The sequence below is a fragment of the Xylocopa sonorina genome, chromosome 15, assembly GCF_050948175.1.
Source record: "Xylocopa sonorina isolate GNS202 chromosome 15, iyXylSono1_principal, whole genome shotgun sequence".
NCBI classification, from domain to species: Eukaryota; Metazoa; Arthropoda; class Insecta; order Hymenoptera; family Apidae; genus Xylocopa; species Xylocopa sonorina.
Window position 1 is genome coordinate 4,305,475 of NC_135207.1, and position 22,706 is coordinate 4,328,180.

General features: G+C 47.5%; 1 protein-coding gene across 2 annotated transcripts; it reads right to left on the bottom strand.

Annotated features, from left to right (window-relative positions):
* Positions 1-1,672: 1,672 nt before the first annotated feature.
* Positions 1,673-22,497, bottom strand: Daam (disheveled-associated activator of morphogenesis-like protein). Of its 2 annotated transcripts, none has more exons than XM_076906942.1 (12): positions 22,319-22,497; positions 14,039-14,146; positions 6,822-7,130; positions 6,533-6,757; positions 5,841-6,438; positions 5,484-5,758; positions 5,071-5,403; positions 4,502-4,977; positions 3,860-4,296; positions 3,650-3,777; positions 3,409-3,579; positions 1,673-3,335 (listed from the first exon to the last, which is right to left on the bottom strand). In XM_076906942.1, the coding sequence occupies exons 1-12, from the start codon at positions 22,355-22,357 to the stop codon at positions 3,069-3,071; spliced, it is 3,366 nt and encodes a 1,121-aa protein (XP_076763057.1). In that variant the 5' UTR covers positions 22,358-22,497; the 3' UTR covers positions 1,673-3,068. The 2 variants fall into 2 exon arrangements, with proteins under 2 accessions (XP_076763057.1, XP_076763056.1); XM_076906941.1 differs by lacking the exon at positions 22,319-22,497 and adding an exon at positions 14,927-15,039.
* Positions 22,498-22,706: the final 209 nt, after the last annotated feature.

Sequence of the window (22,706 nt, forward strand, 5' to 3'; positions counted from 1 at the left end):
AGTATATATATATATATATAAATATAAATGCGAATATATGTGGTTACGAGGCATACTAAGTCGGACGAGTCTCTTTGCGGCTTTCGCGTTCACAGTCGGTCCCGTGATCGTCTCGATTCTCATCTCGTACTTATCCTCGAGCAATTGCTTTCCGATCGCGTCACTCTTGGACGTTTCGTTCGTTTTTTTCCTCTTTTTTCTTCTGTTTTACTCTTCGTTTAAACGGGGCGAAGTAATCCCCTCGTCGACTGGATAGGAACAAGGGATCTCGACGAGCAGAGGGCGTCGTTCGTCTTAGACCCACCGGACTATAACACGTAACATAACGCACTATAATTTAAACGAAACAATTACGGGATGAGGGTAACCACATTCTCCACGGAGGCAAGGGTGATAAAAACGAAGTAAAACGAAAAGTACACCGCTGTTGTTTGTGAGACACACACTTAACAACGCGCTTCGGATCTCAAGCGAAACTCCCTGTATCCGAATGCCCCAACGCATGCATAGTAGTCGGCTAGTGTATGTAATAAATAAAGTTTCTGAACAAAACGATACTGCCTTGTTTCCACTGTTTTCTCTACGCCTTCGTATACCGCGTATGATCGTGCTTGATCGAAATTATTTTACTTCGAATGTCCAAATCTCTTTGATCAGTTTTTCTAACAAGTTATTACGCTAAAGTTTTAGTCGAACGTATCGAGGGTTAATTAAAGAGGGGATAATACGCTTTTTTTCCCCGCGGGGATTACTTGAGAAAAGTTTCAGACACGTTGCGCGGACGTAAAAAGTCGTGACAGTAAACTGCTTTCTGCTTGCGCGACATTAACGATGCGGCAAGACTTTGTTTCATTAAGGCCAACAATTACGTCTAATGACGCCCTTGGATTTTTCAGGGGACGCGTTCAACTGCACTCGATAATTCTCATTTAAAAGACGAATTATGGGCTTCGATGTATTGTGAAATTTTTTCCCTACCGACAGTAATGGCATCCGATATAGAAAGTCCTTTGACGCGAAGAAATAATTAAAAGTTTATTAATTATAGTTTGAATTTAGACTGCCGCGATATAAAAATAATTTGCGGCCTAAATTTTTAACGAATGCGTCGAACATCGTTAATACCGTTCGCATTTTATATCAAGCTTTCTCTTCATTTGTGTACTAACCGTTTTTTCATTCTCTCATTTTTTCATCACTTTTTATATTCAGTCCTTTTGGTCGTAAATTGCCGCGAATTTTTGTTAAAATAATAACGCGTTCCTCGTTACAAACATCACTTAGTAACTTTTTGGAACTGCATATAATTTTTTACGAAATTATAGATAACAACAGATTGAAAAAAATTATTACACAGCGTCCAGATTGGATATCATAGCGACATCTATGGAGTCGTAAGTAGTATAAGAAACAAGTCAGCCATTGTACCATTTTTGTCTGACCGTAACGTCACTTCCCTCAGAAACGTCGACACATTCTACTCATCGGTAACTTATCATACACCAGTATATTACGAATCGTTACCAGAGATGTTTTTGAGAACAAAATAAAAAGATCATCAGTTTCTGGTGAAATTACGAATACTGAAAGTTACGTTAAATTAAGAGGAAACTACTCGCTACTGAAGCAAAAATATTGATGAAACGAAATGGAGCTGGAAAAACGCCAATGGTGATTCGAATTTCGTGTTTATTCGGTATATATATTTCTTTTAATATATTAGTATACATGTGACATTAAGGACGCAGTAATATATTAACTGGACAATTAAATTCTTGCCGGGTTACCAACCGCTGCAAAAACGAGACATCGATACTGAATATTTACAAAAATACAAAAGCTTACAAAACATCGACTACTATACAACGAACACCTGTCTAATCGTTTCAGTTTCTCTGGTCTACACATCGAAAACTAACACGAGCTCCGTCAACGACTTGGCGAATTGTCAACGGGTCCCTGGATAATCTATAGTCGACGCTTTATCGTCACTTTTTCTAAAATACAAAATCAGACTTAAAGGTTTCGCGGGGTTGAGAATAGAACGTCACCCCGATAGGCCCTATTGGTTTCTCAGTATGCGAAAAAACACGTTGCCGTCGAAAAGGGGAACATTGGGGATCCCAGTGTAAGAAAATTCATCGGAATACGACAAGTCAGAAATCACCCCCGCCCGTTTGAAAAATTCTAACAAAGTTCATCGTTCTTAGGATCGCGTTGCGTTTTCTCGATTTCTTTGATGCCTCCTGACACACACACACTTTGGTCCGTACGCTGCCTGTTCTTTCGTCGAAGTTTTGTGAATCACCGCCGTCAAAACGCGGACTACTTTTAACGAGCAAATGTGTAATGACTATATACAGAAAATCATCGCGTGAAACTCTTGCCTGACTCGTAACACAGACGCGTTCAAAAAATGTACAAAACACGCGCTCGCTCGCTTGTTCGAATTTATGACAGATTCAACGAAATATGTCGATTTCAGTCAACGTATACAATGTATAGAATCGAATCACTCAATGGAGAAAGATCGAAATGGATTGCCTTAAGGCGTCTTTAATAGTTCAATAAACCACCCCTCGAAATTCAATGATTATAACGCAACCAATACTCTTCGATCTTATTCCACTCGATTTTAAATGGAATATGGCAGATATGCGCCGATATGTAACATCAACGAACGAATTAAGAGATTCAATAGACAAAATCGAATGCACCTAAGAATTTCGACGACTGAAGGATTGAACAAGTCCCGCGACGTGCGCGTCTTATTAACCGCGAGCGAAGAATGAGGAAGACAACATTCGAGACGATTAATTAAACAGGAATCACATTCGAAAATAATACTACTTAATCGATGAAGAAACTTACGGAACAACGAAGCATCGTGGTCTTCGGTTTTCCCTCTATATACACGCTCCCTACTTGTATCTGCTACTTCGATTCTCATCTCTGTTTCTAGATTCCCGTTCTACCAACATTCCTGTTTCCTTTCTATTACATACTGATTAAATCGCGAGACAATTTCTGTGACGTTCACGCCACCGATTCTAATTTCATCGACGACCCTAATGTCGTTCCCTGGAGTCTTCCCTGTGCGCGCTGTGTCTACGGGATTCCTGACCGCTTGGCGTCACAGGACGACGCTTCGACCTCTTAAACTTCGCGATGTCCTCCCCAAAGACGTCTCCAGTTCGAAGAGCCGATATCAGGTCATCGAATTCACCCTTGTTATCGTTCTGTCCGTTGCTGTTCGCCTCGTTCTTCTTACTCAGCGAGATACTGTTCAATATTCCCTCGCGAGAGTTCTTTCTCTCCATCGTCCTCTTTCGAAGCTGCAATAAATTGATTGAAAATAAATTTAATTAAAAATTGACGACTTTAAAGGGTCTCTGTAGCTTCACTCACTTCTTGTTCTTGTTTTGCCCTGCGTTCTTCCTCCTCGATCTTCTTCCTCATATTCTCCACGTCCTGTCTGGCTTCAGCCAACGCCTGCAGGAAGTTCTCGAAGATCCCGAAGAACTCGTCCGGTTGCACGCCTGCTGAATCCTCGCCAAACAGTCGCACCGCTCTGTCGAACTGTTCGAAAAGATTTCAGTGAATTAGTCGAAGTAAAAACTGCAGAGTACCTTCTTAACTAGAAACCTACTCTTGTCTTCATGTCTTGGAACAAGTCCTCCGCTTCCGCTAGCCTACACGTAGCTTGCGCCTGGAAATCTCTCATTGCTGGCAAGAACATGTCTCCCTGAAGCACCTGAGATTGACCACGATGGAATTCTAGAAAAAGGAAACGAAGGAAAACAAAATGAGACTAATTGTATAACCAAAGAAAATTCAATCGTGCAAATGTAAAACTTACCTATTTCCCTCTGAACATCCTGAAGGCCATTCTTCAAGTTAGCCACTTCCTTTTGCAGGTCAGCCATGCTGACTCTAGCCGCGGTTCGAACGTGAGGCATGTCCTCCTCGATGTCCAACACTTCTCTAAACCTAGACTCTAAAATCTGTACCAGATAATGCAACAGAGTTGTGCCTTTGGAACAGGAGGACTTCGTGTCGACTAGACGGTTCAGAGACGCCAAACGGAAGCCACAGGCGTTCCCACGCGCGTTTCCGCGATTCACATAGTTCCCCAGGGCTAGGACCAACTCCAGGAGCTTTCTGAGTCGACGGGACCTGGCGACCTGTCGACTGGCTTCGAGAACCGCGCGCATTCTTGGCGTCAACTCCGCGATGCTCGCGGCGAACTTCTTTTTGTAGTGAAGAGACCGCAGTCTCTGCTCGTAGTGCGGCACTCTGAAACGTACGCGTCAGAAAATATTCTTCCAAGTGTCTACGAGCAATTTTTAATCGCAGATAGATGGTAAATGGCACTCGAAGTGCACCAGATACCTTATCAACGTTCAACGATATATTTGCTAATCGTCAACAAGAATATGCGACGCTGTATCTCTTCGAAAGAAAAAACGAAGAAAGTAGGAATGATCTACAAGCTACGTACTTGGATATTTGGTACAAGAAACAGTCAGCCCTGTTCTGAAGCTCCTTCTGATGCATGTCCAGTAATGCAGCTTCCTCAGACGATGGGATGTACTTCAGCAATTGCTCGACCATGTCTATGTGCAGAATGTTCTGTTGGTCCATCGAGAGGATTGTTCTGGTGATCTCGTTGTCGGACATTTTCAATTTCGACAACAGGATTGTACAGTTCTGAGCTCTTCTTGAATCGATCACTGACATAGTTTTCTTGTTCTTCCCCAGTGTCCTCAGGTCCTCGATCGAACCCTCCGTGGACACGCCGTTCTTCTGATAAGCGCAGAAGATCTTATCGATGGACTCCAGATCCATGACGTTGTAGAGCTTCGTGTCGTCGAGCTCTGACCATATAGTCCCCTGCAGCTTTTGCTCTGGGATCTTCGACCAATTGAAGGACTTCAAGGGATTACTTGGTTGAGGAACGTTCTTGATTATCTCCATCTAGACAGATTTATCCTTTGCTGTTACTGCAGTCTCTGTTATTCGAAGAAATTGAAATATATCGAAGATGTTGGGGATTAAAAGTTGTCGTACCTTCATTGGAGGAGGAGCCGCGGGCATCAAGCAAGGTGGAGGCGGTGGTGCCAAGGGTGGAGGCGGAGGCGGCGGTGGCATCGGCTTCGCCTCGACTTTTTCCAGAACGTCGTCCTCGACGATCTTAATCGTCGCTTTCGCGTCATCAGGCAAACTTCCAGAGGCCACCAATTGTTCCAGGCGTTTTCTCTCCGATTTCTCGTTGTTTATCTGCCGCGACAGCGTCTCGAGATTGTCTTGTAACTCTGAAATCCTCTGCTTGGTCTCTATGTGCATGGACGTCTCCTTCTCGAGGCGTTCCTTCACCCTCGCCAGGCTCGCCTCGATGTCTTCCTGGAAAAGTATGTCAGGCCACGGATGAGAATAAAGTCGCTGTAACGGTCTCGATTTGGCGAGACAACGCGATTAATTACTTTCTCCTGCGTCCTTAGATCCAACTCTTGTTCCTTCTTGGCCAATCTGGTCGACATGTCGGAATTCTCTCGCTCCAACTCCTCCGCCTTCTTCCTGGCCGCGACCAGTTCCTCTTCCTTTGCGAGCAGGTGGACAATTTCCTTCACGTTGATCTCGATCGGCGCCACGTCTGGATTCCTTATGGTGCCCGTGTCGTTTCCTTCCGACTGGAGAACGATCTGCTGCACGATCCGATCGAACAGCAACCAGTGTTGAGGGTGGGAACCGTAGTCGACTGAAAACCGCGGAAGAATCGTAAGAATTTTTTTGGAATAAAATTACGATTAATTAGAGAGAACAATTTAACATCATCTCACGTGGCAATAAAAGGCAATGCTCCAGCAAGCTCAGTAGATGAGGATAAGCGGCAGTGTGGCTGAGTTTCCTCCTCAACAAGTCGAACATCGCAGTGGCGCTCTTCGTATCGACGTGTTCCTTCTCGAACTTCCTCGCCAGCTCCTTCTCGTCCTCGTTCCGCACCATCTCGAAGAAATCCAGATGCCTGTCCAGCGTCTCGTTCTCGTATTTTCTGAGCTTCTCGATGATCGGTTGTATACCAAGCATCAGCAGCTCGTATCTCAGGTGCAGTCTGAACTCGAGCGTCACCTGGCCGGGTCCGTAGTTCAGCACGGCGTTGATAAACGACATGATCGCCGTCTTCAGGGACAGATTGTCCTTGTAGATGCCGAAATTCTTGTCCAGATCGTTTATTATACTTTGGAATCGCGTTCGTTCGGAATGGTACTGCTGGAAGTGCAGCATGGCCTCGAGGACCTTTCGATGGCCGCCTGGTACCAAGCAGACGGCGCCCAGGATCTCCAGAACGGAGATCTTCGTCTTGATGTTCTCAGTCGCCAGCGACTGGGATATCGTGTTGATGGCAGTCGGGTGCGCCAACACGTGTGCTCTTCCATTCTGTAAAAAAAGCCCATTAGAATCTTCGTAACTGTTTTCATACGTTTCGAACGTTTCAGACGATAGTCGAGCGAATAGTCGATCGAGATCTCACCGAATTGTTCATCAACGCCTTCAAGCATCCTATCACGCTCGTGTGCAGATTGCTGTTGGCCGCTTCCGCGTCCATTGTTCCAAGGACCTGCAGCAAAGCATTGAGACCGTCCAGCTCTATAAACCTAAGCACGAAACTATGCGGCTGCGTCCTCAGAGCAGTCTTCAGGGCTTCCGTCTGCCGCATTTGGTTCGACACTTCTTCACCCTCCTCAGGAAAAGGACTCTGTAATCAATGGGCGCATTGTGAGGATCGCGAACAATTAATTCATTAATCACAAAGTACTCACACTCGCTATTGTCCTCAGTCTATTGATATAATCCTCCGGGTCGCCGCTCAAGTCGGTGGTCCGCAGGCCACCGTTCTCCAACGTGCCGTTGCCTTTCCTAGAGCAGTATATCTGCCACTTTTTGTTCGCAGGAAGCGCCAGAACTGCCTGACGGTTGGCCTGGGTCAGGTCCAGCTCGTCGACCAATTCAAGGAACATCTTGTTCAGCTCCTCCTCGGCTGGCATCGGCAGGGTGGGCGTCATCGCTTGAAGCGTGAGCGTACCCGTGTGCTCCACAACGCAATACGTGATTTCCGGTGGCTCGTCATCCTGCGCAAGAAAGAACCGGAGAGCCTTGTTTTCAGTCGCCTCTTTATAACCGCTACTTTTACGGGCAATCAGCCGATTTTCCTATAAGCCGTTTCTTGCAGGATACCAGAAGAACGATAATCACGACGACGACGACGATGATGATGATGAGACGAGCAATAAAACGCTACCGAGTGCATACATATAGGAGGAGCGTCGTTTCCTAGTTTATTTGCTACTTTGTCAAACGTGACGGAATTTCGCTTTTTTTTTTAACAGCCGCGATAGAAAACGCTGGGAAGCGTGGAAAAGGTCACGGAATCGAGTTCAGTTGCTCGCCTCAAGAGACGCCGTGTGTTTTCGACGTTCCGTGGAAACCGATTGGATGGGAAGACGATCGAGGGTATGTAACCAGGTCTTGACCTTATTGAAGACGAGCCTCGGCATTAAATCGCGGAGCCGACTGGTTGTCGAGATGCCGCCGATGAACCAACTTCGCATGCGCACAGTGCTCGAGATCGATGATCGTACGAGACGCCACTCGATTCAGACTTGCGTTAGACAGTGTGACTTCGAAAAATCTTTGGTCCATTCGAGTACAATGGAACTGTACGACTGTTTAGTGAAATTTAAGTTCCACTGTATTCGAATTTCCCTTGTTTTCCTGATTCACGGGTACTATTAATATCCAGCGCTGTACACATTCCTGTGTCTCCTTCGCTCAGCCTCGAGGAGACAGAATCGGCGGCAGCAAAGGTCAGGGGACGACTCAGACACTGGATTCCTGAAGTCAGCTACAGATTTTCATGGAACTTTGTTCTATGGAGCGATGAAACTTTGAAATTCGATAACCCTTCTTTTATTTTGAGCAAAGAATCGATACGATGGACTCATATTTTAATAAATGAGCTGAAACCACCCCTTCTTTCTACAGATTTCAATGTACATATTTTAATTCGAACAAAATTCCATAAAAAGGGGTCCCACTTGGAATAATCAGCACTCGTCTCAACACGTGCTTCGTTACGCTCCAAGCACAGCACGAGTGGCACGAACGTATAAAAAAACCTGAGCAGTTTTGTCTCACACACACAGAAGACCGATCGACCTGCACGGACCAACCTACGCAGGTATGCGTACCCGGCTTCAGGCACTTTCACACGTCACTATGGAATTACCTATTCGCATAGTCATTGATTTATCCCTCGTAACTATCATCCTACTCAAATATTTACCGTTCGCGATATTATTCCATGGAAATTAGAAATTCAGACGACGTATCAGTCTCACGAACTCGCTTCCCTCTTATCAGAAAACAATATAGATAGAAACATGCCAAGACAATCTAAAAGCTAATGTGAACGACCACGATTATCGATAACGGTACTATAACTAATACTTTGTCAACGATCACGTCTTTCGAATTGTTTGCATTTCAAATTTCTCAGCCAGATCCGCGATAGATACCATCGTACGAATTGATTTATCGCGTGCGTGGATAACAACGATCGCTCTGGCTGACAATGTCGATCGCCTCGATCCGTTTGCTCGTTTCGCGATTCCCTCCGCGACTTCCTTCGGCCAGCAAAGTTCAGCATCCGCGGCGAGGTGAACGCGATCGAGCACGTTCACGCGTGAGGTCAGCACGTGAACGCGAAACAAGAGGACACGGGATAAACCGTGACACGCGACCGCCTGCCGGCACGCACACGTGAGCCTCGAGCAGAAAGAGGTGAAGGAGGTCAGCCGGTTCGAAGACTGGATCCGCGCGCGGCGTTTACGCGGCCTGGCTGGCTCTCCTCCTCGTTCAGCCACGTTCCTCGCCAGAGGAAAGTCTATCCGCCGTGACGAATGCGTCGCGTAAATAACGCGGATAGATCCCTTGGCGAAGAATCGAGGCGATAATGTCCCGCGGGCTAGCGTCTCTTCGCTTTGGGTAGCGCGACTCGCGCGCTGTTCACACGTGATTGGATTTATGGCCGCTCGCCTGGGAACCGTCGTGAAAACGCACGGTTCCCTGGGATAAACTTTATCAACCTCCTTCCGCGCGATAGCATTGGTTTCGTTCAATGAATCTTCCCGCTGAATCGTCCAAGCCATCTTCTGGTCGTGCTTTCTTTTTCGCGAGTATCACCTCTTGAGACTAGAAATTGTGGGACGAGTTAATTAATCGAGGCGAACCTAGGTTTCCCCTCGAGCGTTTTCTAACTCCTTTGAAGCTTCGTCGACGCGTCTGTCGCTAATCTACAAATAAATGCAAGTACTCGGAGGATAAAACTGTGGCTGTTCTTCCTACATTCGCCAGTAGAGAGGCTGTACCGCGATAATTTCTCTTGCTTCTAACGTTTCCTCTTCTTCCTTCTGGACATTCGTTCGCAGAGTGAATAAGAATGATCATCGTTTCTGACGAACGATCCATTAGACGGGCAGACAGGAAGCGTTGGAGAATCCAGATGCATAATATTGCTATTCGTACACTGATTGGAATCTAATCGAGTCATTTGCGAGGAACGGGTTCATTGATTATCGAAGAATCGGAACCGAACGCGAGTCCAAAACGTCGAGCCAGGGAAGTCTACCGTTCGACCGTGCCAGGTAGCTGATTAAAAACGCAACTAATCGTAAATGCCGCGCGAACGGCCAATAAATGATTGCACGCAATATGCAAATATCTCTCCTGAATCGTTTCTGCTGGAAATTTATAACGGATGCGATCCGTGGCACGACTCAGGAAGTAACTGCACAAAGTGACCCAATTTGACGCAATCACGTATTCATCGTGCGCACGCGATGCCATTTATAATCGTCCTGCTCGAAACGAAAGCGAAACATGTGCTGTACGCGGTCTCGTCACGATCTCGTCTGGACGATCACTTCCTCGCGATGTCCATAGAATCTAACCTGATCCTCAAAACGGACCATGGCACTCGACTTCTCGCTGCTCTGAAACGTAATTCACTTGAATTCACGCTCGCGTAACACCCCTCGAAACGAACAGATTTCTGGTTTCGAACAGCGCGTCTCGAAAGTTAAGTTTTCCCATCCGCTCGAAACGGAGTCCGCGGAACTGTTTCGCGCGCAGGTCGTTTCAGGTTTAAGGACACCCACGCGGTCCCGTGGGCGGCGCGTCGGGTAGGTTGTCAACGTGGTACGGAAACGTATTAAGCGCAATGAGCTTTGCAAATATGACATATTGCCTTCTCTCTGTTGGTTTTTCTCCGACGAGCTGATACTCGTTAAAAACCTGTTTGATCGAGCGAGCAGAGGTTGCGAAACAACGAATACGGTATAGCCAGGGAATAAATTGCTCATTGTGCTCGCGGAAAAAGATGAAGTCAATAAACGCGGGTCCATATGTACGATTCGCTGGTTGGCAGCGAACAGCGTCGAGTTTTTGCACCAGAGATAGAGGATCTTTCGAGTAATCGAAGTAATTCCGCGCGATCGCCAAAGAAAGCAATCACGGCTCACGTTTTGCACCGCGTCCTGTGGAAATCGTGCAGGCATGGGACGCGAGTGGAACAAATGGCCGACGGAGAACAAGCGTCGGCGATCGGATCGCCCCCGCAATTAGCGCATGTGTTCAGAAGTGGGCTCGCGGTAAACAGACGTACAGTTGATACGATTCAAAGGCCTGGCAAGAAACTCCGTGGAACGTGATCGTGTCAAACCGGCAACGGCATTACCATAATTTTTTCTTTTTTTTCTTCTTCTTCTCCACTCCCCGCGAGGAATCGACCTCGGAGCGATTCCACGAACGACACTTCTTGTCAAGCCATCCTCCCTTTTACGAGCTGCTTACACGCCGCGGGACAAGTGTTCCTCTCTCGTTTAACTCTTGGCTACTTCAAAGCTCGGGCGAGAAATGCCGATCTAAACCTCGCACGGCTGCTTAGGAGGGTAATTTGAGTGTCGTAAACGCGAAAATTGTGGTCGAATTCTTCCGCGGACGTTGCTCGAGAGGATCATCGAGTCTGGTAAAAATTCAGAGCCCCGTGGCATTAGAAACGCGGTGCGAACCGCTCGAGCGGTCGTTCCGTTCGATAGGCGCGAGAAGAAACCCCTCTTCCGCCATTGCCATGTGCTTTTCGCGTGCGAGCGGGTATCATACCGCTCGCGTGGGTACGCTCGCATCTCGCGTCGTCCACTTGAACTCGAGAGGCAGTCGCAGAGGCGGCCAAGGCGGACAATAAGAAGGACGAGCGATAAAGCGGCTGCGAGAGGCAAAGAATCCAAAACGCCAGTCAGAACGGCGCGGTGGCATGCGAGCCGAGGCGGCGGACGTTCGAGTTCGACGCACCCCCGTGGAAAAAGCCGACGGTGGCTTGCGCGTTTCCGTCGGTTCCCTCCATTTTTCTGCTTCCGATTGGAGCACGGCGGCCGTGTATAAATTCTTGAATCGTCGATAATTGAAAGCGTCGCCGCGAGACGCGAAAAAGAACGCCGTGGTGCACCCGTGAGTCACACACGAACGCGATATCGATCGTTTCCAGACTTTCCAGCGCGGCGTACGCTACCTTCTATGGTGCATTCCATCGGATCTCTCGTTCGACAGATCTGCCGCTGGAGAGCAGAGAGAAAGAGAGAGGTGATAAAGAGCGAGTGGAAACGAGAGAGAGAGAGAGAGAGAGAGAGAGAGAAAGAGTGAAACCACTACAGAATTCTCGAGGATGCTGGAAATACGATTATGTTCACCGTAGACTACCTGCCTCTCTTTCTCTCCTTGGACACGCCCTGCGGAGCCGCGGCGGAACCAGTGACCAGGGTTGATCAGCGTAAAGGAATCTACGGGTCATAGGATTCCCTCAAGGACGACTGGACGAGAATCGGAATGGATTCCTCGTGGAAGCAGACAGACGCTTCCTTTTTGCCTCGATTCTATGAAACGACAATTCCACGGCCGCCCATGAAACGCGAAAGAAGTGTTTCCAAAGGTGGATGGCACAGATAAGGAAGAATCGGTTGAAGTGCACGACGAGAACGGAGCGCGATGTCCGCGCTATTGATTAGAATCTACATAAATTTCCTTTTTACTGTGTCTCGCGATCGCAGCGTGGCTGCCATCGAATCGATAATTCCGTAAACAAGCTCAGCACTAAAGTCAGACTTGAAATCTCGCTCTGCATTCTAAGCAAGTTGTTACGCTGTCTGCAAATGTAAAGACGTTACGCTATCGATGCGATTTTCAATCGATCGAGCGGCATTCGATGGTCGCCTTCAAGCTCCATCGACTCTCAGAAGGACGTCCGATTTTCTCAACCCTATCGAGGTCAGACGTTCGTGCTGTCACGGGTCACGCAGTCAAAGACCCCAGGCGGTCGGATAATTTGTATGAAGAAGATGCTCGCTGGCCTGTGACAATGCCACTTTTCGTTCAGGGTGCGTCGACGGAACACCTTTCGCGTGTCCTTTTCGTGCACGCCCCGCGATGGTCATTGAATAATTTATCGTTTAACGGCGACAGGAAAATCTATGGTTTTCATTTCGAGCGGAATCGTCCACGGAACAAGATATATTGGATGTCTTCTGGCTGAGTTTACGACCGCTGCAACTTATCAAGAATCGATAAAACTACGAATGAGAGGGGCGGATTTCACTGATCCATCCTCGCGATCGTCCGTGCGCATTCGCGCGAGTCTGCATCACCGTGCAACGCTGTAGGGTTCCTTGCACCGAATATAATGGGTCATTTAACGCGGAGAACGTGCCAAGCGACGCGGAGGATCGTTCGAGTAGATATCCAGTATCTGGCGCCACTTCCGGCGGCTCTCAAGTTCAGAGGAGATCGTGACTGATTTATAATCCATTCGCATGCAATAATTGCGTGCGCGCTCGCAATGCAGCCAGGAACCTAGAAATCCGGCTAATCACTCAATCTTTAATACTTTCGATTCGATACCGATTCGCCTTTCTCTTCTGGAGCGATACCTCACCAGGCCTCGTGCCGCGATATTCCCGCAGATTCGCGTGCCTCGATTAATCTAATCGACTATCTCCTCCTCGTGCGCACGCGAGTTCTTTCTCAAACCGCGTCAAGATTCGCGACTCATTTTTACAGAACGAAGAAAGTAGCTGATCTTTCCCTGCCGATTATACAGAAACCTCGACTCGCGATCGCATGCACACCAGGTATGGCCAGGAACGTTCCATTTCGGGGTCGAAAATTCCGGGAATGTCGACGAACGAATCTCATCGAACACGCGATGGTAGTCGCATACGCGAGGTTTTTGCATCGCGGATGTCATTCGAGAATGCTTTGCATTTATGGGTGTGTGCCTGCCACGATAATTTAATGCGGCCTCATCTTTGTCTCCTGCGGGAATGCGAACGTTCCGGACCACCAGTCTTCTTGACGCAACTCTTCGAGATCGTTTCGGCTTGTTTCCACCAGGGAAAACAACCGCGCGTGCTCGCCTCGCTCTCGTTTCAGCACCATTTCCACCTTGACTTGCGTAACCGCTTCCTAATGACAATCGACTTCGTGGAAGTACGGTTAATCAGTCCTCGTTCGGCTCGCTCGACAAACTCCCGATCGATAGAATGCGGAAACTCGACTGGCGAACGCGAAATCGATTCTCGCCGTTCGTCGTTAATCGCCAAGTCGCTCGACCGTTTCGCCGCGTGCTTATTTTTCGATATACCAGCGCTGTTTGCGGAATCATTAACTATGATTAACGGGGGATTTGTTTGCCTCGCGACTCGAGGGAAAGTCTGTCTCTCCATCGACCGCCTCGTGCTTCGACGACAAAAAGAGGCGAACGTAGACGCGCTTAATTCTTCCTTAACCCACACACGGATACCTCTACCAGCGATAAGGAACGCGATGCCACGGACAAATTGTAGAGTAACTCATAATTGGCTCGTAATGGCCGACTTAACTTGGATAATTATCAGATAGAGCTTCTAATTGAAGCAATTCGCAGTCTTACCTGAAGGCAACCGCAGAAGGACTTCTTCACTCGCGATGGCATCGTCTGGCAGCGGCCCACGAACTCCTTCAAGGGTTGTGGACTCTTCACTGGACAGCTCGGAATCCTCTGCGAATCAGACAAATCAGTTTCAATCATTCGATCGAGTCACGGTTTTTCTGATACCACGTTGGTCGATCGACGTCCGCGTTAAGTAACCCCGCTGAGAAATCGAATCCGGAAGCAGCAGTAAGCGGAGTTAACGTTTCATCGCGGAAATGCGCGCCCCCGACCAGGGAAAAGAACCGTGCATCGACTTTCACTCTCCTTTGTCGCGTTATAAATTCTTGCGGGACCTTAGGGTAACTTGTTACGAAGCCACGGACGTAACACTGCTTTTGTGCGACACCGTGTCGTAACCGTAACCACGTTGCTTATTGTACGTATTATAGTTCAGTGTACTATTCATTGTAATCTCAGCGATCGTTCTCAAAAGTTAAACGATAAATGAAGTATAATATATTATGTCATTTCGTGGCTACAAGACTTTACTTAATACCAGCCAACGAGAAGCTTGTACAACTACGATGCAATCTGTTTCTCACTTTCAAAGTTATCGATTGAATTATCTACTGCTCGCAATTATTCAGAGAAAATTTAGTTTTATGTCTGTACAAGATTGTATAGAATAGTAATTTAGTCCGTCGATGCTCTTCATTGTGCATCGATTCTTGGTTTCTTTGAACCCTAAAGTTCAACGAAAATGCGTCACGGGACTCTGATGAATATTGCATTCGACGCATCGTCCATATATTTAACAGTGACACGTTCGTCAAAAACCTTCGTACACATAATAATGGAACTTTATTTCAATTATAAATGTAGAAACGCAAGTTTGCGATCACGTACAGCGAAGAATCTCGACTTGAGACTGTCCTGTCCTGGTTCAGGACAGGACTCGATCTCGTCGTGCTGATCGTTGGCGGCCATGCGGACGACGAATTCACCGTCAGTAGTTTCTACCCTCCTTAATGGACAACTGAGGGTTGAACGAGCGGCCAAAGGCGAAGTCTCGATCGCAATCTTGGCCAGCGATCGATTTTACTGGGGAATTTCACTTTTCTCGCGAGCGAAGCGCATTCGAGCGCCGACACCGGCGAGACTGCCTCTTAGCCGACGAGCCTCGAAGAGACTCGTGACGAAAACGAGGTCGAGCCAACGCGAGTCTCTCTTATCGCGGCGCCGATTTTCTTATCGCCTAGCGCAAAAAAAAATAAAGAGCGCGAATAATTGCTGCCTGCAGGCTATTGCACAGGTACGAAGCTTATCCAACAATGGCATAGAACGGATCGTTGCGATGAAACGAGTCCAGTGTCTGGAACGATTCAATTGTACCATGAAGTGTGGATACGTAGATAGCTGTAGATACGTTGAAGTATAAAATTTTGGATTCCGTCATCGATGGAAGGAGAGATAAGAATCGGCAACGACCTGTTATCAATGTTCCCAGTGACTGGACATTTTCGACACATGTTACCCTATTATCAAACGCCTGTTATCGCGCACTATGTCAACCGTGTACGATGGTGATACACGTTTACGAGGACGGATCGATGGTACATCGATGAAAGACTCGTAGAACGTCGCGATCAATCATCAAGAAAAAAGGTGTTCAAGGAACTTAAAAAATTTATGGTACCCTCTATGCACTACCCTCGTTGCTGCGCTTCTAAGGCATCGTTCACCATCGAAGGTGAGCGTTCGTACTTTAACACCTTTCTCTTGGAAAGCACAGTGGTCTACGCGACTGCGTATGGGAGTATCCAGCTAATTCTTCTCCATCAATTCAGCGAGTTTCCGCGTGACTGACGTTTCCACGTAGCTGGGACAGCGAGGTGCCTTTTATCGTCGTCGAGGAACCGTTGCCCAGGGATAATCGTAACCTTCTACGAGCCGTATTCTCGATTCTATGCAACGAGAATGTGCACGCGCACGTCTGTCGTTGTTCAGCGTGGAACCATTCCAAATGGTCGACTATCCTAGCGGCGTTTCGTTTCGTCTGGCCACATGCAACGATTATGGGTTTTGCGAAATTCTTCCGCCTTCGAGTGTGGAGCCTTTCGTGGCGACTCCGCGTCTCAGACTCGTTTGTTCCATTAAGGAAATTACTTCGACGTTACTCGCCTTAGCGATATACGCGCGTGGTTCGCGTTTCGATCGGTATGCAGGTCGATCGACGAAATGTAAGAGGAAAAAAAAATGGTTATCTACGAACTAACCTGTACGCCGCTCCGATTGGGGAAGACTTATACTGGCACGAGTACGTATCGAATGGAAATATTCCCTAGTTAGAGCGTTACTCAGGGACGATTTACGAGACACTTTTGTAAACAGGCTCGGCAAGGTTGCTCGAATTTAATCTACGGCTACCAAAATCGTTTCCTCGCGCGACATCCAGACACGCCAGCTTGTCACAAGCTATTGATTCGCGATTGTAAATACGACTGGAAACAGTGGCTCTCAAATAGCGAGCAATTTCGTTTCGGCTATAAATAACGTGGCTGTTCTTTTATTCATTCCGAAGCGTTGCGCAAATATTATGCAATCGTTCGAAGACGAATCGAGCACCGAATAACTCGACTGGTGTATATACGCGAGTGCAAATATCAAAATAATTGGAAAATATCCAGCTGAACCGAGTGAATCGACCCACGGAATTGCCTGAAGAGTAATTCACGTAATCGTAAGTAACTATGGTGCAACGTATTGGCGCAATCGTTCAATTTGGGAAAAAGGCCTCGAACCGTCGTGCAATTCGATGGCATTTGATGGGCGAGAGATTAATCTCAGGTTTTATTAATCGACGGGGGACGCGAGAAATCGCGGATGATCGAACCGTAGGCGGCTTTTCACCGTAAGATGGATCGTATCCTCGATAAATGGCGCCTCGAAAGCGCGATTTCTGCCTCGATCCGAGCGAAACGAGGCCTCCGCGAGGCGCAGGTGAACTTTCGAGGATCGCGAATCGTACGCACGAGATACATGGTATTCGAGTCGACGAGATGAGGGTCATCGTTGAATCATTCAATTTGCTGTTACGATTGCTGTTACTCAATCGAACAGTTCGATGTAACATTGTATGAAAGTGTAATATCGAACGCGAATTCAAACTTTAAACAATTTCATTCAGATAGAGTCTATCGATTAATATTAAGATCGATATGTATCTGCAAGTTTTGTCTGCTTTTTCGAACGAAACGACGTAAGAGTGACAGCCAATTTTCCTCGCTGATTCGTTGAAAAAAGCGACAGCGATTGCTTAGGCTACGCCTGAGAAATGATCGTCGTATAAAAAGGTACTGTTCATTGAGCCGCTCAACTTTTTCTTTGATCTTTTGAACACGCCGTGAATAATCTAACAGCTGAGCAGCCTGTCAGGGGATCTCGAAAACAGACAATGAGCGAGAGATGTGTGTCAACTGGATTTAAAAGCGCATTCGCACACAGTGCTCGCAGATAATTGTTACAAAATTTATGTCGTGAGTCTGTGCATACGAGATGAATTGAACATAATTCTGTTGACTTCCTCTTCGTTTCAGTCTGAAGAATTATGTTCCGAATGATTTACGATTTCCAAACACCGTGTGCGTAATTGTTGGTCGAAGAAAGACGTCTTTCAAAACCATTCTTTCCTTTTCTCTTGTTTCTCCTTGAGCTGTGGTTTCTGACTGAACCACGTGGCAATTCAAGAGACTTGAACAAGAATCACTCTCAAAGAAATAAAACAAGTTCGACGCCAAGAATTTTTAAACGCTACAAATTCGTTGCTTTTCAATATCACTCGCAAAACTGCATCGATTAATAAAGTATCCACGATCAAAGACTCGTCTCACGGTTACACGCGACCAAGTTTCGACACAGCGAATCCACGCGGTTAGAAAGCCAGGAATGAAAGCGCACTTTTTCGATCGTGCATTATTACACGTCCAATTATGACATTAACCTTAGAAGGGAAACCTCAGGCTGGCGCGAGATTCTAATTTCGATCGACGGTCAGAGAATAGCGAGGCGCTGATTTATATTTAGATAGAGCGGTGCACGAAGAGGATGCGAGCGGGCCTGAATGGAAGCGTAATATTAAACGAATACGTTCTCGCGGCACGATTTGATTCCAACGTGATCCACGTGACGTGCCGTGCGATAAAATGAAAAAAAGACGCCGGCGTCGGCGACGCGATGATTTATCCGCGGGTGTAACAGGCAGACGTCCATGTTTGCACGCTGGAACGGTTCCGGTGCGATCCCTCAGGAGTCGTTCGCGTTCGCGCAAATCTCGCCGCGCTACCAAGCGAAAACCGGAATCGACCGCCTCGCTCGAGCACCGACAAATTTCCATTTGGCCATCCATTAATCCACGTTTCCTAATATTTCTATTAACCAGCCGGGTAGCTGGTGGACGGGGTGGTACGCGAAGCGAGGCGAGTATCGTGTCGAATCTCACGGTACCGGTTATCCGGTCCCAGTAGCTATTCCTCACGACCACCCGCCACTAGAAACCCCGACGTTAAACGCTCTCGCGTGATTTGTCATCGTGGGCTGGCTCGTGCATCATTCGAGAATGTTAATTGCGAACGGCGTGCTGAGCACAGCCTGTACACGTGATTACTCTTATTTCGAGGCTGCGATCCGTGCTCGACGATGCGCGGTTTTGGTGCTCGAAAAACGAGTAAACGAAGCTACCACTTAATAGAGGTATACCGTACGAGCCTCCTTAGTCTCGTCATTGTTGTGTTAATCGCGTTATGATTGCCGCAACCGATCCGCGGTAATTAAAGGTTCGCCATAAATGATTAATGAGAGCGAACGGTTTTGTCTGTAATTCAACCGCGCAACTTGACTGCGAATCAAGATGTACAACTGTATCGTTCGTGGATTAAATTTCACGCTATCGTTACGAACAAATTCTGTTATTGTTCGCGAATGCGTCTGTCCATGCGAGGGGTTGCGCCTCCGCCTCCATCTTTCTCGCTGTAGCGCGTGATGAGTTTGTTGTGACGAGAATAAAATTGAAATAAAATCGATCCTATCGCGTCTGACTGTATAATTTCATCGTCGAGACAATGCTGGGAGCGACGATCACCTGTCGCTTCGTGCAATCGTTATCGTTATTCGGTAGCGATGCTTGCCCGCAGCAAACGACTGCGACGACACTCGCGATTAGCCGTGGGCAATGATGTACGCATCTCGCGACTGAAAACGTTGAATCGAGATCGAGTCGCTTCTTCTCGAGCGTGTCGTTCTTCTCGTTAACCGTGCACATGCACAGCAACGAGTTTCGTTACACAAGGTGGATCGATAACTTGGATCAGAAGAAACTCGGACATCTCCATCCAGAGAAATTTGCACGACGCTCAGATGTCATTTCATGAGTGGATGGTTTTCAAGGTCGCAGCTATTTTTTTTTAAATCGCCTCCCATAATCTTGCTATTCTTAGTAGGAAAGGCGGTCGACGTTAACGACGAAGCGGATCGACTCAGATGACGCTCGGAAATTTAAAGACCGCAGTTTCGACGCTCATTGACAGTTAAAATCGAGAGATAAGGATTGCGGGTTTGTTTACGAGGTGATTAAATGAGGAACGAGCTAATTAATAGATACAAGTACAGATATACAAACGTAAAAACTCGAAACCATCCGAAGCACGCAGGCTTCGTTCGATTCCACAGAGAGACACGCAATGTTTACTGGTTCGTAATGCGATATTTTCGAGTGGGACATTTGCATGTGAAACTCCACTTCTGACACGGTAATTTCTCTGTCTGTTTCCATGGCTACGCGTCGAGCCAGATGAGAGCCTGTTCCTGTTGCAGCGTGCACGCTGTTTACGCGTTAAACCTCGGGACCAGCGCGTTTCGCATCGAACGATGTGTTTTAACGTTAAACAACAAAACACGGTCTCTTTCATGGAGTCTCTTCGCCAGTTCTCGTTTCTTCTCGTAACCCATAAAAGTGGTCGTAAGACAGTAATAACTAGTACATACATCGAAGCAGATACATCTTGGCCTGACTACGGATCTTTACGATGGAAAGCCTCGAATGCCTCTGTTACGATACCAGAATGCACCAAGGCGAATTCCATCTGGGAGTCCTCTTGAATTCCCGGTTGATGAAAATAAACGCGCAACGAAATTCTCCCCCTTTCTCCTCGCTGAGTAAAACACGAGTCGTTCCCATTTCCAAGAGCAACATTCCCGGTGGCTATTCAAGAGGAATCGCGCGCGAAACAGGGAGAAAGCGATGAGGAGCGAGGGATCTATTCTACGTGAAACGGTGGCGATACGTGGCGCTCCGAATATGGAACGTATCGATCGTTGGGCATCGATAAGAGAAGGGCGTCGAAAAAGTTTCACTGGCCAAATATCTTCGGTGAGAGTCCTGACCAAGGAGAAAGAGAGGCCGTTCGTTCGAAACGAAAGAGAGGAGGCGATCAAATTCAGCTATTTTCCATCGAGCATTGTTACGCACGCGTTTCACCACGCTCGAGCGCTCCTCCGTAGATGGAAATACCCGCGGAACGGTATCCACGTCCTGTCGCGTGGATTTCGTAACGCGGGGGAAAAATCGAAACGAGGAATGTAGCTCGCGAAGAAAGGGAATAATAATAATGGAAAAGTAGACTTCGATGGTGAAGCATAGCCGGTGGAAGTTGGTCGAGTCACTAGGCAAGGACAACGGCCTGGTGCAAGGTACTTTGCACCTGAACGCGTGCACAGGATACGAATAGATGCGCAGCCGGCGAGTCGCGCGAGGAACCGTTCGAACGCGTTGGATTCCGCTTATTCCTGCATCTGCTCGTATAAATCTTAATTAGTCGCGGATGCCTGCGATGGGGAATGTACCTTGACGAAAGTGTTGAACCCATCGCCGTCGCCTGAGTCACGATTATCTCCGTCGAATTGGTGTTCGATCGCGGAAGAACGCGAGGGGAGATAATAACGTTCGTTAGCCCAGTTACGGCTAATTAGTCGCGTTTCGCGGTATTTAATTGGCCGTGATCGTCGCCGATTCGGCAAGGACGTTGTTCTCGCGCGCAGCTAAACCGCCACAGAGCAACGGTACCGACGAGGAAGAAATAAACGCTCGCTGCTTCTCATTGCCACTATAACGTACCCTACGCGCATCGGAAATTCATTTCACAGTTTCACTTATTTATAAGAGCCAGGTAATAGATTCTCAGAGCTCTTCTCTTTCGATATCACGCTCATTGTTAACGGGTCTGAAATAGAATCGCGGGAATGATTTCTCTTTTCCCGATTCGATTTCCATGCTCGGCTTTCGTGGACGCGTAACGAAAAGAAAAGAGGAAATTGTTCGAGTAAATCACCTCAAGGACGATCGAACCGCATCGAGATTCCGCAACGCGCCATTTGCGAAACGAGCACGGAACACGACAACACCGTCCCCCCGCTCGATTCAACGAGGCGACTTTTCAATCCACGCGCGGCTCATTAACATGTAGGCTTTCGAAACGCGGTTGGAAAAGAATTTCTAGCCGCGGACAGCGTTCCGTCGCCGCGAGATTTTTACCGCGTACCATTGACGGCGGCTCTCGTTCCGCTGCAGGTGATTTCAATGCTCGCGACGGCAGGAACCGCGCTCAGCGTTGTCTTAGAATACGGCAACGGCCGACGCGAGCCTCTGGCGATTCCTGTGGCAAAAACGATCGAGTCTGGGCTCGAACCAGTCGATCGTAACGAGGTAATCGCTAAACATCTAGCCGGGTTGTGTCTAAGCTGGGCAGAAAGCGCGCGAAAAAACGCGTAGAACGCGATCATCGACGCGGATAACCATATACGAATGCACGTGCTATTACAGGTTCAACTGAGCTCTTTCTATCTGAGGAAAAATTCCCGGTGTAATTTACACGAGGGTATCCGCGCGGTTGTTTATTAATCGACGGATTATCCAGTCGCTGACCGATCTGGCGAACCTTTAATCGCCGGAAGTGAGCGCCTATCCGTTGCGTGCCAAGTGATCCTACTCTCGAGAACCGCAATCTTCCCTTGAAGCATTATGCTTCCGCTGCTGGCGGAAACTGGCGACAAAAAACCGCGGACGAACGGCTCGTATCTTCGCAGGTATCAGAAATTTTGTTCCAGCGTATCGAAACATTCGTTCGTTACATTATGTTCGTTGAATCGTTCTATGCACGCGCGCAGAGCTTCTCCCTGTTCGTTACGCGATTGTCAGATAATTGTTCGTAAAAATACGTGGATAGATTGGTGAGCCAGCAACATTACCAAATTCAGCTTGCCCATCTTCTCGAGCACGGTGTCCATCGTGGCTGTCGATGGCGAAACTCTCCTTGAAAACGTCTACCTTCACGATTATGTCCGTAACGGATCACTGTGCTGCTCGCGATCAATTTTCCTCGGGACGATCAAGATTTTCCCACAACCACTGACGCGTTACGCATATCCTGTTCCTCTAACGATGCACAACGTGTTCGCGATTAATTTCACCCAGGCTTTTCGATTTCATTCGCAGGCGTACACGGTGAAATCGTAGCGCGGATCGCGTGGAAACCTCTACGGAACCGGCTCCATGGAAGAAGCCACTGATCGAGTTAATTAATCCACGGTTTTGCCGAGGTACCGCGCGCTGGAATCAGGGCCCATCGGATCTTTT